Here is a 19937-nt window from a genome sequence, read left to right as displayed (position 1 = left end):
AGACTTGATAGTATTGGTCAATTTTCTCATTAGATTTGTTGAGGGGAGTCCTTTATGAATTGCTCCTTAACCATTCGTTTCACTGCAAGAGCCAGTTTCTAATATAATTGCAGCACAATGCATGTTCTTATTTGACATATCCTGGGTAGAATTTAAAGATTTAAGTTGTTAAAGATGTTTTTTAAATTAGGCTCACTGCATCATATGTGCTGCATACAAGTTTATGTTCCCATATTTACAATTTGAGCTTGCATTAAACTTTATTAAGATTTTTATTTGTTTCTTCCCTCAAATCTGTCCACCTTCTAAGCGGTAGAATATGATGGGTCTGCATGCAAGCCACACCCCTCCACTCTTCCTATGTATAGAAAAGGAAGAGAAAACTCCTTCCCTTTCCTGTCCACTTCATGGGTTTCCATTTTAGTTGGGTATCGGAGAAGGAGTAGTTGGCTTAGTATAGATTGTCGATAGTTCAAAATTACTATACATCCATACAAAAGGGCTTGTTTTTCACTTTGAGAGTGTCTTATGATTTTTGTCATAATAGAATGTAGGAGAATGATACGTGATGGTGATGGTTATGTTTGATTATTGAGTGTGGATTTATAATCTTATTTTTATTATTAATTTCATTTTGTACTTTATGATAATTATGCAATAAGGTAATAAAATAATTTTACATTTACAGTTAAGTGTAAAAAGAAGTTACATGAGTTCAAATAAAATTTATCATATATTAATTACAGGAAGGGAATTCAAACTTGATTTTCCCCTTTACGTGATTTTAATGATTACCATTTTGGTCCAGATGCTACAATACTAAATCAGTTACGCACTTTCTCAACTTGTGCGTGCCATATTGATTGCATGCAAATTGTGACAAATTTTCTTTTTTCTTCTGTTCTCATCCTTTAAATTTGTGTCTAGGTCTGCAGGTGCAATCATTCACACCAAAGCTGCTAGCAAATACAGAAGAGAGCAGTTGATCCCTGCAGCTACCAAGTTATTGAAAATGAAGCGAGAGTTTGGATCTCTCCCTGCACAAAAGGAAGAGCAAGCAGAGGGAGATGGGGTGCTTTGTGCAGTGTCATATGATGCCGTCCCTCTACAAGCTGTACCAGCACCGCAGCTTCTGGTGAAGTTCGTTCCTGGAGAAAATTATGGACTGCCCGAGGGATGGGCTGTGGAGGAAAAGCCACGGACCACTGTTAAAGGCCGCAGCCGAGAAGACAAGGTTAATTCTATCATTAACAAATTGATATATCTAGAATTAATTAGTGTAGATATAAGATCGTTTGTTAAAAAAAAAATAAAAAATAAAAAATAAAAACAGAGAAATTAGGTTCTCATCCTTATGTTTTAAACTCCATTGATTGAAACCTTATTCCTTTTCAATTTTTAATCAAGGTCTCTTGGCTTTAATAAACATCATTAATTATTTCAATAATAAAATATTTTGCATATCAAGATAATTAAATTTTATTTCTAAATTATTCCAAGTTAGTGCTAGAAACATTACATTTGATATATTTATATTTATGGCTAAATTTTGTACCATATATTTTTATTTTTAGTTTCTACCCATTTTAATTTGCAACCTTTTTTTTTAAATTGTGCCAATTTTCTATTTAGTTTAAGTTTGTACCCATCTATTAATTTCTTTTTGTGTCCATATTTTTCAAACTTTTATTTGTACTCATATTTTTTAAACCTTTTATTTGTACCCATAATTTATTAATAATGTACCCATTTGTTCTTAAAAATGTACCACTTTGTTATATGTAAAATGTACATTTTTTTTTTTTTGTAAGTGCCGTCTCTTTTGTGTAAATGTACCTTTTTTTTTTTTTTTTTCTTATATGAATGAACCCATTATATAAAACGTATACCTTTTATTGTATAAAATGTATCAACTTATTGTATGTAAAATGTATCGTATAAAAATTATGAATTTTTTGCATGTAAAATGTCATTAATATAAGTAATGACAAATCATGGGTTTTATTTATATTTTCAACAATTATGGATTTTATTTAAAATCTCATTAATATAAATAACTACAAATATCAAATTTTAATTCAAAAAATTATAAAAACCAATATAGAAATGCATTATTGCATTAATTTCAGGAACTTCAATAAAAAATCGAAAATCAACAAGGTTTCAATCAAAAAATGTTTATAAATAAGAACCGCATCTAAAGTCACCTAAAAAAAATGCCTTGTTTCATGTGTTTGCTTTGACTAGATATTGACAAATCTACTTTGCCTAGTAAAAGTGAACACTACTCAGCGGATACTGAGGGATCAGTAATCATAGGGGTTCCCTAATTAGTATTGCAGTTGTTTAATCTCAACTTATGTGATTAACATACGTTATCCAAAATGCAGTTTTGCCATCATATTCCAACTGGAAAGCGATTCCGATCACTCAGCGATGCAAAGAAGTGGATCAAGGAAGAAACTACAGGAGGGCAGGCACATGGAAAATCTAAAGATGGTCATGAGGTGAGCACATGAATTAACTTATTCTCAATTGGAGTAATAGGATACCCAGACTTATGGTAAATGCTAAAAGAGTTTTTCTTTAGGCAATCAGGAAGCCTGAAAAAGGTGATTTTTAACCGTTGATGTGTGCACATAAATTATTCATGTAGATATAATTTGCTTCAAAACATTCATTTACATTGTTGTTGATAGTATTCACGTACCTAAATGATTTTGATGTTATTGCACGTTGTCACTTGCTTCACAGAGTTCTAAACCCGCGCAAAATAGTACTACAAGAAGAAGGAGAAAAGCAACTCAGATTCCCGATCTAACGAAGAATCGATGGCTCGAAACTTTTTTATCTGAGGCAGCTGCCAACCTTCGAAATTTATGAAGCATATTGTTTTTTCTGCATGTTGATAATTCGTATGAATAACTGCCAAAAGCTATGTTTCTGGCTTGCCCATGTTCATAGCCAAATATAAACCAATATAAAAATAGAACCTTACTCTTTCGAACGTTCAATGGCTCTATCGTTATTGTCTTCAATAACTATATTTACCCCTTCTCTTTTTATGAGTTCAATGTATGATTGAATCAATTGGACCAATGAACCCTTTGCGACTACTTATGGTTTCATCTTGGCAATCGTACTCTTTCTTCCTTTCTTTCTTTCTTTCTTTTTTCGAATTTCTAATAAAGAAGTGGATTAACTCAGTAAAGTAGACTATTATTTGGGTTTAAAATCCAAGGTTTGGGCCTAGATGATATGAGCTTGATAAAGTATTCGGCCTAGAAGTGAGACGTTGACGGCTCAACTAAGTCCAATTGATTGTTTTTTTATAAGATTTAAATCGAATTATTCCAAGTCCTGGTTCAAGTGGAAAAAGTCTGAAATTTGCTAGGAAAAACTTGTGGCTAACTAAATAAAGAATGAATTAATCACGCAAGAGGGGCTGGGTTCCAAGTCCAAGTTCAAGTCGAAGAGGCTGGGATTTGATAGGGACAGGGTTTCGACAGAAGAGGTATTTTTTAGGATGATGCTATGCGTATCCAGATATGTTTACCGGGGAATCACAATCTTTGTAGGATTTTATCACTCAACAGGCTTGGCCATCAAGAAATTTGTCCCTATAAATACAAAAGGATTTGCAATGTAGAGGAGACCTTCAACTCAACAAATAAATCAATGCTCTACACGAAACCCTCTCACAATTATGAAAAACATACTAACTGCTTTATTGGCAGTTAACACATTGTTTGATTAAACAGATTTGGGTTGACATCCAATGGATAGCAACCATCTGGTTAGACAGCATTTCCAGAGGCCACCAGTGAAGGTGATAGTTCGGGTTAACAACACCATAGTTGTAGAATCAGTTTCGATTTAGGAGTCTTGGCAGTTTAGCTAAACAAGAGTTTTCCTAAGTTCAACTGATTATCTATCATAAATCTCAACAGGCGAAGAGTCTTTGATTCTTCCGTTGTAGGAGGTCACTTCATTAGTTTTCTTGGCGAATTGAGGTGTACTATGATTGGATATTCTCAAATGAAATTCAGAGTTCAGCATTCAAACTGCTAAACCACTTTTGCCATAAATCACTTATCTCTTTTGATTATCTTTGTCTCTATAGTTTGGTACCGATTCGGCACACTTATATTTTCACTAATATAGTTGAAGTTGCCAAACCAGGTGCTAAAGACTGAATTTCATAGCAAAAGACATAACTTTGTTATCAAGTTCTAGAACCAAGGGCCGAGAGCATTTATTCCTCAGTCGAGGTCGCCTGATTTAGAAGTTAGGAGTGCATTCTATCACACCATCACACTTAGAAGTATTCGCTTAGCCAAGCTCGGTAGATAATTGGCACACTTGCATCAGTAATGAACCACCAAAGGATGTCCTTAGTTCCTTAGTTACTTCGGTCTATTATGCGCCATGTAGGTTGTGTAATTTTCAGGATCAATAACTATGATTATTTCATGTGTTACCGATAACGAGTTGAGCGTTTGCATTACGACGTGGGTTCGAATTCTGTCGGTAATTAATCTAATAAAATCCATCATTTGACTCTAAAAAAAAAAAAAAAGGTGTGGAGAAATAACTCCTTATAGATTCAAGTTTTATCCGTACTGAAATGCGGATCATTTGGAGTGATGATTTAGTTGTATTTCTGTAAGGAGTTATAAAGTTTCGTTTTGGATAGTACATCACTCTCCTACCTTCTCCATCTCATTTCCTTCATAACTCAAAAACCAAAATTTAAGAGTGGTGTTATTCACATATTAACATATATACATATACATATATATATATATATATACATATATATATATATACATATATATATATATATATATTTTCCATTTATCCCTCTTAATTTTTTACTATTAGACTAAATAAATTAAATAGAACCAATTAAAAGAAATTAACCAACTTGACTTTTAGTCGTTGTTGGGGAATGCATTATTACACATTTCTGCAGGACATATATACAAGATAAGTTTATTCGGAAATTAAAATAAGTGTTAATTTTATGTTACACTGATACTTCAAATGGGCTATGAAGATTTAATCTTGTTAAATCTCACATCGGCCACAGGGAAAGAAGAATAAGAGTTTAAATAAGATTACTTCACTCTAACTTACGCCAAGATCTTTTGTGATAAAATCATACACCTAACAGATTGGACAGTTTATAATAATCAAGTTGCAGACAATATCGATGTTGTTGGAATAGGGACCTCAGCCCATCGACTTGAAAAATTCAACAAATCTATTTCATATTTCGCTCTAAGATATTGAAATTGTGTGAATTTATATTTTCGGTTTGATTCATTGTACTATAATTCATTACGCTAATGATGCGGTAAGTTAGGATCTTTCTTTTACTTTGCTACCTTTTCTGATTATCTTATCCATCTGACCTTGGCAGTGGCGTTACATCTGGATTGCCATCTTCCTCCAAATTCACAACATTTTAGAGCTATGAGAAGGCATTCCATAATCGACACCTAACCTAAACTAAGCATAAAGCTACATCTTCACTACTACTTAGGACATAACATTTGTACAAATCTACAATACCACGTTGCATTGCATTCAATCCAGCGTGAGATGAACGGGTTGAGATTTAAAGAAACATATCTTACACCTTCATCTATCCAATTAATACCCACGTTGCGCTTGAAGTGACGGAGTATTGCAGCCACACCCCAAGATTTTGACTATTCTTCAATTTAATTGTGACAATCCATGTTAAGGATAAACTCATGCATCTACATAGGCTTATCATACGATGCTATTCTACACAAGTATCCAATTTAATTGTAAACGATATTACATAACAAGGCTATGCAACAAATGACCACATTATGAATAACGCAACCGCTTACAAAAGACGTGTACAAAAGAAAGTCGAACACATAACCTTGGGTGCAAGGTATGCGCTTTTTAACACTTTAGCTACAAAGCTTTAAGAGAAACATTCTTTTCTTGCTTCGACACATAAATGTTTATTCAAACGGACATATTATAGTATCACATGCTACCTGAATTGGAAGCCAAAAGCAACAAAAGTATATCTTAATCTCTACAGGTTTTGGTTTTGGTAGTAATTTGTAAACAATTACCTGAAGTCCACCTCAAGATATAACTTTCGCGGTTGTTTAAGATGCTTTAATCCACATAGATTACCTTCTAATTCAAATCTAAATCAATATCCAAAACATCGTATAACTAATCAACATCCAAAGTTACCCTCCTATAAGGAATTAGGAAACAAAACAAGCAAAATCTGCAACCGAAGTATCTGAAAAGCTTACACGCTCACAAATTATAAGTGCATTTCAATCAAGACGTGGAGAAAAATCTCATTTGAAAAGTTTACACAAGAAATACCCAAAAGAGAAATGCTAGGTAGGGGGAAGAGTTTTATTAAAGCCCCTTAAGAACCACTTCTTTTTGTTAAACCTACCATTAATGGAATATTGTACATGTATACAAGCGATTCAGCTTATGCCAATTCATCTGTTCAACAAATGCGACAAACCATCAAAGTTGCATCCAATTAGTAGTATGTACCTTCTGGTGGTTGGGCAAGCTTCCGGTTGTATGAGGCTGCCATTTCCTTCTTCAGCTGTATCAGTATGTTTTCCATGGTGAACTCCCGCTGCCAATTTGCCAGAATTCCAAACTTCTTTGCTTCAACCTGTTACCAATCACTCAACTCATTAAGCAACGGGAGTCAAACACACAACTCCTGAACAGTAAATTAGGAAATCAGAACGAGAAATTTCTGAGAGAAGTCCGATCAATCACTGCAACAAGATGGAATGTATGACAGAGATTCAAGGAAACTAAGTGCAAATAATAATTTACATTTTAGTAATGAGCATGAACCTGAAAGTAGTAAATCAAGAGGGCTTTCCTGACGAACTGCCTTCCTAATTCTTATGACGCACAACCATATAAACCTTAAAGTCATGTGTAGTCCTTTGAAGGAGATTCCAGAGACATGAATTTCCTCACCTTGTTTCATTGTATATATTTTGGAGCAATAATTTATATTAATCTTTTGTTTATCCTCGTATCGACTACACCTATTTCATTTTCAATCTTCAAACGTTAAATACAGGGAAAATAAACTTGTTCAACCTAATAACAGAAGCCCAAACAAGGGTTATCATGCTATAAAAAGAGTACTAATAACATTACAAGGATTCCACAAATGCCTTTATTCTGATCATTCCTTAACCAGGAGTAGATGGTAAGCCTGACATAATACTGGGAACAAAGCAAAGCCCAGATAAGACATGATACAAACAGTTAAATTACTTTACAAAATCAGTAGATATATTGGACAATTTGGAGCATTCTAACCGAACAAAATTACAACATTACCACGCCAGTTTCCTGGTTGACACAAGCCATTTTGATTTGTGTATGAAATCGTACAGTTGGTGGCTTCTCAGGATAATCTTTGTCACAGAAAAGCTTAAGTTGATATATGCGTCCTTCATGAACAGTCTGAGGTAAAAAATGATCAGAAATAATTTTTTGTTTGAACTTTAGCATATGAACCAGTAAAATACAAAACATGACCACAAATATCAACTTCTCATGACAACACAGAATTAAAATTAAGTAAACAATAATGTCAGTAAGAAAAATCAACAGTCTAACATAAAAACTGCTCACTTCTAACAAGCAGTGACAAACTCCACTACTAAATTAATTGGGTTGGACAAAGAAACTACCTTACCGCAAAGCAACTTACTAGTGGTGGCTGAGAAGATGAAATAACTAATATTCAACCATAAATTGATGAAATATTTGCCCAAGAGTTTAAAATCCATGATCTTTATCGTTATAACTCTGTGCACCTCATTTGGTTAAAGGGCATGACACCAGAAAACTAAAAAGACAAAAATGGAGTTTTTGTCGGAGGACACCCATCTTTGGGACATTGAACCATCTTGTAAACATTTTAGTAAGGATTTTAGCTCGGGATTGGTCTTATAAGCTGCTTCAATGTCGGTCAAAGCTTTGAGCATGGGACTAGACAAACCCATTATCTTCAAAAGTACATGCTGGTGGAACAAAGCATTGGGCACTTTTTCTGTGAATCTACTCGGTGTTCAACAATGTGCTTATATCCAAAAAATTTGAACAACAATTTCTGCCCATCAGAAGTTAAAATGCGCTGATCCAAGAAATGAATAATTTCATGGTTTCCCAGAATATCAATGGATTGGTACAGAAGAGGACTCCATTGTTTGCACCACAACACTACTGGATTGTTAGCCAAACAAGAAAATAGAAAGCCAACTGGAAGGCCCCCCTTCTCAAAGCACTGCACCTATAGCACCACAAAAAGTGTCAATCCAGCATTGAAGGATAGGAGAAATCTGGTAAAGCAATAACTGGGGCGATAGTCAGAACTAACTTTCCCAGAGCATCCTTTTAACAATAGCATGCCTGAATTCTTTCCAAAAGATTTTCAACTGTGGAGCTACTTAAGAAGGGGGCTCCTATTGATTAGTGTAGCTACCTAAGGAGACGGTTATTGTTGAAGAGTGGCACCACCTGAGAAGAGGGCTACATTAATAAGTGAAATTTACCTAAGAAAGAAAAAGGCGACCATTTCAAGACTAAAGTTGCCAAAGATATGATGCTAGCATAGATGAATGACGCTACATAACAGCAAGGTTCTAAAAGATGCTAGGCACTAGTCAGGTGGCAGCCTAGGCGAGATTAAGTAAATTTATTATATATCATATAAATAAGTGTTTGCTTATACTTAAAAATATATATAATTTCATCATAAACTGCAAAATAGAATGACATACATTATAAAGTATTGAAACATAACGAAAACATGGTGAACAAGCATATAATGTGTGTTCATCTAAGTATTGAACAAGTCTCTTACAATTTATAGAAAAAAATAACATGCAAAATGAAAGTTATCTATGTTCTGTCTAAGTGAATTGCGACCTAGGCAGGTGACTAGGCAGGCACCTAAGCAGGTCTAGGCATCCTTTATTAATTTTCAAATGCCTAGGGATAAATCGGGACGGTGGCCAGCCACAATGCTTTGCGGCGCTAGGTGGGGATTTTTAGAATAGTGCATAACAGACCTATACCATTGATGAGTGGAAATATCTAAGGAGAGGAGTCGAACTAATAACTGGACATAACGGAGTAAAGAGGTACATTGGTCAGTGATGCTACTAAAACAGGTGAGGGCTACCACTGATGAGTGAGTGCATCTGCCTTAAGAGGAATGAACTCCCACTGGCCAGTGCTAGTAGAGTTGACCAACAAGGACTTTAACTTTTTGAAGCAAGGTTAAATGTTATAATCTAGTATCTCATATTTAATAAACTAGAACTTTTGGCAAATACATATGGACGGACAGGAGTCCAATCATGCCACCAGTGAGAACGAGAAACTTAGGCATGAATGCTCTTAATCTTGTCATTTTTCATGTGCCCACACATCCAGCGAAGCAGTCCTATCTCCACTACACTCATTTTTTGTACGTGTTGATGCTTGACTGCCCAACATTATGTGCCATAAAGCATTGCTGGCCTTATTGGTGTCCTATAAAATTTTCCCTTGAGCTTTAGTGGCATACGTCAGTCGCACAACACACCCGATGCATTCTTCCACTTCATCCATCCACCTTGTACTCTATAGTTAAGATCTCCATCCAATTCCCGTTCCTTTGCAAGATAGATCCAAGATAACAAAAGCACTCACTCTTTAGTACTTCCTAATCTCCAATCCTCACCCCTATCTCATTTGGAGCCCATGCAAGAACAAAAATTTATTTCCCAAGGATCCTTATTCAGGGACAAAAATGCTTCAATATAGTTTACCCTGTAGCTTTAATTAGAGTTATAAGAATTGTGTCATGTTATGTCACCAAGACATGAATTATCAAAAGGCAAAAAAAACCCACGCATAATGCACAAGCATGCCACACTCAAAAACACAAAACGTAAATGAAAGCTCACTTATTTTCACCTCCAATTGTTCTTACACTGAAAATGAATAGATCATAATGTCCTCATAATCCAATATATCTAATTGCACTCATAAAGTAAAAAATGAAAAAAACAATAAGAAATGTTTTGTCAACTAATAAGTTTGTGTAAGCATCATATCATATATATATTTTCTAAATATTACTCAATAATGATAGATTACTTGGATGTCTCTTCATGAATATGCAAATGTTAAAGAATCGCTTGAGAAGGCCCACATGCCATTTTCATCCAGGAGACTCATCTACTAAACAACCTACAAAGTGCGTAGATCTAGACCGTACTAATCCAACATATCTAAAATGTAGTCACCAAGTAAAAAAAGGAAAAACAATACAAAATGTTTTTGTCAATAGAATAAATTTGAATTAATCATCCCACATATTTTCTAAAGGTGACTAAATAATTGTAGCTTAATTAGATGTCTCTTCATGAATTAATCACTTGAGAAGGCTCATTTATTATTTTCATGTGGAAGACTCATCTACTTGAACAACCTCTCGAGTGCATAGATCTAGATCGTAAATAACGCAACATATCTAATACATCCGCAAAGTAAAAAAGCAAAAGCAATAAGATATTTTTGTGTCAACAAAATAAACTTGTCTTAATCATCTTACATATTTTCTAAATGTGACTCGATAATGTTAGGTTCATAAATGTCTCTTAATGAACAACCGTTAAAGAACTGCTTGAGAATGCCTATTTGCAATTTTCATGTGGGAGACTCAACTTCTAAAATAACCTCTAGAGTGCACAGATCTAGATCGTAAACAAATTTTGTCTACCATGTGGGATTTGCCTTTCTTACGTTGCACTCATTCAATGACAAACCAAGTGAATGTGAAATTATGGATATGAGATGATCTAGACAAAAGCATATAAAAAATTCATCCTAAATGAGACTAAATCCGTAAAATGAATACACACATGATGTAACACATCAAATTCACAAAAATAATGCCATTAAATCAAACAGTTTACGTAAGAACAATTCATAGGAGAAGAAACAGGGAGGCGGGGGGATTATTGAGGCACTTGCTTACATTGAGTGGACCAATTATGGTACCCGTCCAAGAGCGCATGTAAATGTCATCTCCATCATCCATTCCATAGCTTACAGTTCCATCTCCTATACCCTTTTCTCCACGCTCGAGCTCTTCCAGCAACCTAAAATTTCGCGGCACTACACAACATCAAAAGATATGATTAAGCATCCCAACCTTGCAATATACAAATAACACATTGGATCAAATAAAGTCACTTCAATCAGGCATTGACAGATTTCAGATTAAGTAGGCTTTACTACTTGTATGGGTGTCCAAATGTCTATAGCACTCTTACGGAAAGGAGCATTCTGGTGTTATACATCAAATGAATTGTACCAAACACATATATCTTGTTTGACTCTAATAAAGAGCTAGAATAAGAAACCGACTTAAGGGTATAATCTTGGATCATTCTATTAAAGACAAGGAATAGAACACTTTCTCACCTTGTAAAGATATATCCGAAAATGTTACCTCCATAAGTTGCCTTTTTATTTAGCTCCTTACAATGTACACACATAATTCTATAAATACACAAAAAAAAAATCCCAACTAATGTATTCAAATGACGTTATTGATGAGACTTGTCTATAACCGTTAGATCGACCAAAATGGACCCGTCTTAGCCTTTCATATCAGATTTACACCGTTACGAAACAATTTCCATGTTTAAGGAAGTCATTACAGACCAGATAAGCATAATAACTAATCTTCATCATTTAGATAACATTTGATGCCAGAGTGTTTCAATCTTCAATTCAGCCATTGAAGAAAAACTCTCTGTTATATCTACTTACGTCAGCTACTTACCATAGATCCTTACAACCCAACAAGTCAACAGAAATCAATCTATTAATCCCTTTATGAAAAACCCATTTACATCAAACATCTATTCAGAACAGATTAACCAAACAAGCAAACCAATCAGAGTGATCGAATCGCAAATAACAAATTCAATTGCAATAAAAAGCAATTCACAACAAATTTCAATAAAATTTAAACGAAAAGAAAAATTTAAAGACGAACACAACAAATTAAAGAGAGGGACCATTGATATACCAATGATGCTGGATCCGGCAGAACCAATCGTCATGGAAGAGGAGAAGGAATTGAGAGATGGGTAGGGGCTTTGGGAGGGCAGGGAATATTTGTTGAGAAAAAGCAGAAGAGACAATGATGGACGAGAACGCGGGTAAAAAGGGGGACGACGACTGACGACTCGGGCTGGCAGCAAAAGTGAAGTAAAACCCACTTCATAGAATTCAATTTTTTAAACTCAAAAACATTTTTCAAGTTAGGTTTTTGAAACTTGTTTAGCGTGACTATTTTGAAAAATTGAACTTAAAACTAATTTAAGAAATAACATATTCTTTAAAAACATATGTTGATGCCCAAAAATGTTCAATTGCAATCAAGTCTTGAAGCCCAATTATCATAAAAGCACCAAGTCAAGCTTAAGCACATACAAAGGTGCAGAATCGAGAAATGAAAACGCTCACGATCATGCCACGCTATTAAAATAATGATAAACAGATTAGATGTTTGCATAATCACACCATGCCCATGCAAATTCATGCGTATTCATCACGCCAAGCTCTATCACACTAACTACTTTTCATGCTAAAATAAGTTCAAGCCACGTACCAGGGCTTGGGAAGTGAATCATGGTGTAGATGGTTATGAAAGTTTATTAGGCCTAGCCGGAGTCAAGATTATGGAAGACTTTGGGCTGCTTAGGAACCCGAAGATACAAGCCCACAATTTTTAAAGTCCACAAAGGTAAGTTTAAGAGAGAACAAACTAAGTTTTCGCTTTTTCCTTAGTAAGCCAACTAAGCCAGTTAGAAAGGAACAAAACTCAAGGTTTCAAGTTCATGTAAAAGCCCAAAAGAGCCTGGATTTAATGAAGAAAGATGCATGCTTTCCATTCCTAACTCACGCAGAAAAATAAATAACAAAGGCTAGGAGACGCGTTATTGGAATTGATGTCTGTGGAAGCTAACATGGGGAAGGAATGCTCTTGGAAGGGTGCGCGATGCAGTTTTCAGTAGGGTAGTGGTGTTTATCTGTCTTACACCAAAAAGGAAGGTCAAAGTTGTGTTAGGAGAAAGGGGAATGAAGACTTAGCTGTAATTAGAGATTCCTTAGGAGGCCTGAAGGGAGAATCATTCACTTACAATAGAAAGGTCAAAGGTTTTGAATAGAGGAGGTTCAATCCAGTGCAGAGAGAATGAGACAGAACGTGAGAGAAAAAGATTCAAGGTTGTACTGCACTAAGCAAGGGAAATCACTCTTTAAGTGCAAACAATCTTGATTCTTTGAGAGGGTCACCTTCCTGCAACCTTAGTGGTTTCTTTAAACTTCCTTCAATCCTTTCAGTCAATAAGAGCCTTCTTAGAACCTTAGGAAGCCCAGATCACCCAATTTAAAAATATCATGCAACTATACAAAGTTCTCTCTCAATTAAAATAGGTAAACTTCTAGCTTCCGCACCGCATGTCACCTAAGCAAGCCATTGTTTGCTTAACCATGCTATCTTTGAGTTATTGATCAAACTGGGATATTTCCTAAGACGTACTAATTCTTTCGAGATATTCTAAGACTTGTACAAAAGCGAACCAGGGAAGCAAAAGGTTACTCACAAAGCCTAAGTCCACCTCGACCCAAAAGTCCTTCAACATAAATTCGCAACTCCACTAGAAACCAAGTCACAATCTTAATCAATAGCTTTAAGATCTAGAAGAAACACTACCAGGAGTGGTAGTGACTCAGAGGCAGGCGAAGACGCTTCTTGATGCAAGACATGAAATAAAAATATTATAACTCAAAAGAGCAGATGCACTTCAAGTGGAGCACATAAATTATTGGAAGATAAATTTATGTGCTGGAATAAAGAGGGTGGTTTAATACATATTGGTTGATCAGTTTACTTCCAAGACGTTTTATAGCTGATATCATTACTTTAGTTATGTAATTTTCAGTTTTATGTGACTTTAATTCAATTTTATGTCAATTTAATCCTATTGTCTTTCAATTTCTGAATGTAAGTTACAAAATGGTTATAAAAACCATTTAGTGTTTCTCTGTTTCAATTTTGTGCCTTTCTATTTGTGAGATTGTTCTGCTTTGTTCTTCTAGTTATCTACATTGTAGGTTGGTACTAAAGACAGGGTTTTTAGGGTTTTCAGGTCTCTCCTCGCACTAGGAGATAGTGGACCCTATGTATCAATTTTCCTTTTTGTTTTATTTTGTTTCTACCTACTTCACCCTGCATCAATTGGTATCAGAGCTTGAGACGTTCTTCAGACCGGCACATCATCTCTGTTGATCATCAAATCTGGTTCAGTTTCCTTTACTTTTATTTTGAGAGTTATACATCATCGGAAGGCTCAGGGAGTCTAAATTCCAATGCAACAAACTATGCTTCAAACGGAGTTTTGCGTGAACAGATATTAGCAAAACACCATAGAACGTTGGTGTTGAGCAAAACCAGCATATCATATGTGTTGTGGGCTAGGTTTCAAGTTCATTAAAAATTACTTAACCGTCAAGCCATATATCATTGGAAAGCCTTTCCAATCTAGTTTCCAAATCTTCAAGCAGTTTTCCAATCCGTTATTTGTGCCAAACAATATTCTCATTTTATTAAAACATGTCGCTATAGTCAGTATTTGAGCATGCATATGTTCTACGAACGGAAGTCCAAGAAACAAGTGCTTCAGATTTTTCAGGTGATAGATTACTAAATCTTGACCTTCCTCCAAAGTTCGATAGTTGTTCAGATGGTTCTTATGACATTTGTGGTGGTTTATGTTTTGAGGTTGAAAAACTTCTTGACATTGGATTTGAAACAAAAGTTCAACATATGGAATGTACCGACTAAGTTGATTATAATTTTTTCTGTGATGAAGATTTAGAAGTCTATGAGAAGTTTGTTGATTGGTACTCTCCACCAATTTATGATGAGTACCATAGTAACGTTTTGACTACAATGGATGAAGACTTCCACGTCCAGTTTCATCAAGAGGTAAAAGTTTCGCATTTATATCAGGATTATATTTGGGAAGATTTTGTTGCTCATGACATTAGAAAACCTTTGGAAAAAAAAGGTTACTGCGTTTGATTTTGAGCTTGGATTACTCTTTGAAACCTATTCATCACTAGAAACTATTTGTTACTTGTACTTGTATGCTTTGAAGTGAGGTTACATCATGAATAGATTAAACAACACATGGTTTGGAAGGTTGCAGTGGAACTTGCATGAATTTGTGGGCAGGAACACTTTCTGAAGTTTCATTTGCTAATATGGATGAAGTGGAAAATATTCATTGGACATCCGAAAGATCAAGGAAGATAAAACAAAACTCGAAGATGAGTTTTCTTCAAGAAGGGGAGAATGATGCAGGACGTGAAATAAAAATATTATAATTCAAAAGAGCAGATGCATTTCGAGCAGAGCACATAAATTATTGGAAGATAAATTGATGTGCTGAAATAAAGAGGGTGGTTTAATAAATATTGGCTGATTAGTTTACTTCCAGGGCGTTTTATGGCTGATATTATTACTTTAGTTATGTAATTTTCAGTTTTATGTGACTTTAATTCCGTTTTATGTCAATTTAATCCTATTGTCTTTCAATTTCTGAATGTAAGTTACAAAATGGTTATAAAAACCATTTCTTTCTATAAGATGAAAAAGCTGGACGTTTTGATTAATGAAAATACTCAAAGTGTTTCTCTGTTTCAATTTTGTGCCTTTCTATTTGTGAGATTGTTCTGCTTTGTTTTTCTAGTTGTCTACGTTGTAGGCTGGTACTAGAGACGGAGTTTTTAGGGTTTTCAGGTCTCTCCTCGCACTAGGAGATAGTGGACCTTATATATGAGTTTTCCTTTTCGTTTTATTTTGTTTCTAGCTGTGACACCTTGCATCACTTCTCAACTGGATGAGTCTCAACGAGGGGAACAACACCATGAGAGCCAGGAAAATTTGGGAAAGTACGCCATGTCACATGTCATCATAGCCATTCATGCTTTAGGTGAAGCCAAAAAGAAATCGTTGTTGTGAAGGAGTTGAAAAACTCGATCCCAAAACCAAGCGAGATGGCGAGTGACAAGAATTGCACACACATGGAAAAGACTTCTCATGAGGAGTTAGCTGCCCCTGCTGGCAAAGGTTCTAAGAAAGGACTATCATTTGTCACTCAAGAAGACATTATCGCCATAATCAAGAAGGAGTTGGACATGAGCTCAGAGGACTAGAAGTGTATTCTTGAGTCGCCATACGCAATTAACCTTCTTCACATGCCATATCCCAAAAACTATTAAACTCCTAACTTTGTCCTCTTCGATGTAAGGAAGGGTAGCCCTAAGGAACATATAAGTCATTTCATTAACACTTTGTGTCCTCATGTCGATGACTATAACTTTCTTATCAAGGAGTTCTCGAAGAGTCTAATTAACCGTGTACAATTGGTATACTACCCTTGCGCCAGGTTTCATCCAAACTTGGGAAGAATTGGCAAGTGTTGGAACCAAATTTGCATACCCCTGTGAGTGCTGAAGATGCACAAATTTGAGTAAATTATAAAATAGCAAACAACCATAAGCAAGCCTTAGACCAGAGGGTGTGCTGGTCAAAGGCTCTCCGACGATCAAGTTAGTAAACAAGTATATGACTAAAACAGTGGGCAAGAGAATCAGAGTGCATAGATTACATTACCAGAGACAAACCCTAGATAGGTGCATTTACACCAACCAGGAGAAAGATATTTTTAGGATAGAATCCTTGTTCTAATCCTAGAGAATCCTAGAAGATATCTAGAAGTAGATATTGGATCCTCTGAGGAGTTATGATTGCTTGCAGGGTGCGCGCCAAATTCTAGATTATAGGAACTCCAAGAGTTATCGAGATCTAGCTGATTCCATACCATATCAGGTCTCATGTCCTGCGGAACAAACATGGTTATTCCAGTGAAGTCGCTCGAACTTCGCCCATTGCCCAAGGATAGCGTGATGGTGGCACTATTGCTCTATTTGATCCAGCTCCGCTCGGAGCTGTTGAGTCCATGACTAGATTTCTGAGGTAGTGATATTCGAATCAACCTTACTTCGGCCCAAGAAAATCATGGTCCCACATTGCCCCTAACTATATATTTGAGTGACACTTTTTCCCTTGAGAATGGATAGTTATCCAAAAACCATGCCTTTCGGAGTAAGCTGGAATATGTATCATTTGGCCTTTTGTATTTGTATGGTGATCTGATTTTTTGTGGAGTAGTGGAGATACGATGGATTCGGACATGTGGCCTCAAACGTTGTGCCACAAAGATCGTAATGATTATAAGTTTTGCATAGGCACATTTTGAAAGAGACGGTCATTCATTTCTCTGAGTAGCTTTGATCTCCATATCCACCAATCTTGAGGCAAAGACCACTTGTATTCAACTGTAAGGTTGCTTGGTACCTTGTCTTTAAATAGCCCCTTCACGGTTGGGACTCTTCATATTTTCCTTTTTTCTTCTATTCAATTTGTATCATGGAGCCTTGTTGTTTGCTTCACGATCCTCTTTTCAAATCCAATCCCTTTTTTGAACCTTCAATGTCTAAAATCCTCAAACCATGAACTTATGTTCACCACATCAATTATTGCCAAGCAAGGTTAAGTAAGCCAGAATTAAGTTGCAATCTCATAATAATCCTTCTTGCTTCTTGCAGCATGTTCCATAACATTCATCCCCATGCGACATCCTTCTTACTGTTATTGCACACGGGTTCAATCTCAACAAAGTATATTTTTCAAGGGGTTCTTCATTGGTGCTCTCTTCACATCATTTGGGGGTAGACACCAATGGCAATTGATCCTCATCAGAATAGATGATCCTGGCCAAGTTGACTTCGTGGTCTTTTTAGGAGAATTTGCATTCCAGGGGTAATGGTTTGTCTCCCTTAAGCAATTGTACTCTTTTGTGCCCTTTCATAGGACTTTGATAATAAACATGTGTTTGCATAAGTCTTTTTATTTTTCTCATCTCTTACTTCCTTTATTCACGAAATAAAATTTAATCTAATAAATATTTCCAAAGTAAATGAACTTGTAGAGAAAATGAGTAATAGAGTGAAACACAAGCAAGGTTAATCACCCATGAGAGGGCCTTCCATCCTTTGCATCCTTGCTCATTTGCTCCATGGATATGGATGAAAGAACTTTGCTTCTCAACTCCTTGTCTTCTTGGATTTGGATGGAAGAATAGACTCTTCAAAAATCACCAAAGTTGGAGGCCTCCAAGTTTTAACACTAAGGATGATGGAATGAAGAAGATGAGTGATATGAGAGGAAGGAAATGCTGGCTTCCTTCTCCTATATGGCCAACCTCTGTAGAGAGAAAGAGAGAGCTTGTGTTTCCTCATCTTTTCTCAAAGAAACCCTAAAGAGGTTAAAGTTATAAAGTTGTTTTTATAGCTCTTTCTAAGTGAGTGGCAAATTTGTAATAAGTCCACCATCACACTCCTCTAGCATGGACGGTTTTGAGATTGTTTTGGGGTTAAATCCCCTTTAATATTAGTTTTCATACAACTTAAACTCAATGGCCTTGTGGACCAAAACCTATGGCCTCGAAACCTGAAACTAACTTAAAGCCCAATACAAACCTTTCATATTATTAATTAACATATTAATTAATCCTTGCCATATATAATTAAACTATTTAGTTGTCCTTACTCATCTTTGTTACACCCTTCAATCATTATCTTACACGGTGTATGATCCATTAGGTTCCTTTTTGTGAGGCAACGGACGATTAGAACCATTACTAATCGATTGCGAATTGAAACTTACTTTCAATTCCCCTTTCAGTGCTTAATCATCTTTAGGACTTCCACAAGCCATGATTGACACTAGCAATATGTCATGGCTACCTAAGTTAATCATACAAGGTTGGAGAACCTATTCAGTTTGGAATTACAATGCAATACAGCCCTTCTCTAAATCAAGTACTCTGATCACATTGTTGAGTGATAGTTCATTCATGTATATTATCTAATGTGATTCTCTTGTCTATATGATTACCTTAAATGTGATTGGAAAAACTTCCTAAATCTCATTCACACTCTAGGCAAAGATTCTTAATCATATCATAGAGTATTCTCCCTCAATAGTTTGGAGGTTAGAGATCCCTTATTGTACATTCATATGCCTACATGATTAAGGCCCCATTTGGTATTACTTTTTTTCACTAAAAACTGCTTCACTTTAAAGTTAAGCAATGAAAAAGCATTTGTTAAAAATAAAATATCTTGCTTATTTTGAAAGCTATGAGCTCCAGATAGCAACTTTTAAAAGCAGCATGTAGGTTGCTTTTAAAAGCTACTTTGATAAAAAGCAAAGTTAGGTCTTTATAAATATTTTCAATTGTTGTAATACCTTCATTAAGTTTTTTTTAAATGACATTATTTAGCCTTCGACACACATTTTATCCCTCAGAGAACAAAGTAAATGCTACTGCCTACCACTACAAATACTAATTTTACACCATCACCACTATTACAACCACCATTTTTTGCCACCACCACTGTCATAACCACAACTTTCACCACTGTCATCACTACCACCATTGTCACCACCATCATTACTGTTATTGCCACCATTGCCGCCACCACCATTACCACCATTGTTACCACCATCAGCCATCTTCACACCACCATTACCCCAACTGCCACAACTGCCATAACCAACACAACCATCACTGCCACTGCCATTATCATTGCCGTCACCACCATCAAAACCGTAACTTCCACCATTGCCATAACAATCACAACCACCACTACCAATGTTACCATTGGTCTACCAC

At 35.6% G+C, this 19937-nt stretch overlaps 2 protein-coding genes across 3 annotated transcripts; one reads left to right on the top strand and one right to left on the bottom strand.

Annotated features, from left to right (window-relative positions):
* The first annotated feature begins 942 nt into the window (after positions 1–942).
* LOC125471148 lies at positions 943–3094 on the top strand. The gene is made up of 3 exons (XM_048571243.1): positions 943–1234; positions 2391–2507; positions 2755–3094. The coding sequence occupies exons 1-3, from the start codon at positions 1013–1015 to the stop codon at positions 2881–2883; spliced, it is 468 nt and encodes a 155-aa protein (XP_048427200.1). The 5' UTR covers positions 943–1012; the 3' UTR covers positions 2884–3094.
* Positions 3095–5794: 2700 nt separating this feature from the next.
* LOC103939128 (ubiquitin-conjugating enzyme E2 variant 1D) lies at positions 5795–12329 on the bottom strand. Of its 2 annotated transcripts, XM_048571288.1 has the most exons (5): positions 12152–12329; positions 11090–11229; positions 7393–7518; positions 6574–6700; positions 5795–6200 (listed from the first exon to the last, which is right to left on the bottom strand). In XM_048571288.1, exons 1-5 carry the CDS (start codon positions 12183–12185, stop codon positions 6190–6192), a joined length of 438 nt encoding a protein of 145 aa, XP_048427245.1. In that variant the 5' UTR covers positions 12186–12329; the 3' UTR covers positions 5795–6189. The 2 variants fall into 2 exon arrangements, with proteins under 2 accessions (XP_048427245.1, XP_009347461.1); XM_009349186.3 differs by lacking the exon at positions 5795–6200 and having other exon boundaries at positions 6299–6700; positions 12152–12328.
* Positions 12330–19937: the final 7608 nt, after the last annotated feature.

The sequence above is a fragment of a genome, unplaced genomic scaffold (genome assembly GCF_019419815.1).
Source record: "Pyrus x bretschneideri cultivar Hongxiangsu unplaced genomic scaffold, Pyrus_bretschneideri_v1 Contig58, whole genome shotgun sequence".
Lineage (NCBI taxonomy): Eukaryota > Viridiplantae > Streptophyta > Magnoliopsida > Rosales > Rosaceae > Pyrus > Pyrus x bretschneideri.
The sequence above is the reverse complement of the archived record's forward strand: the minus strand, read 5'-3'. Positions and strand labels throughout refer to the sequence as shown.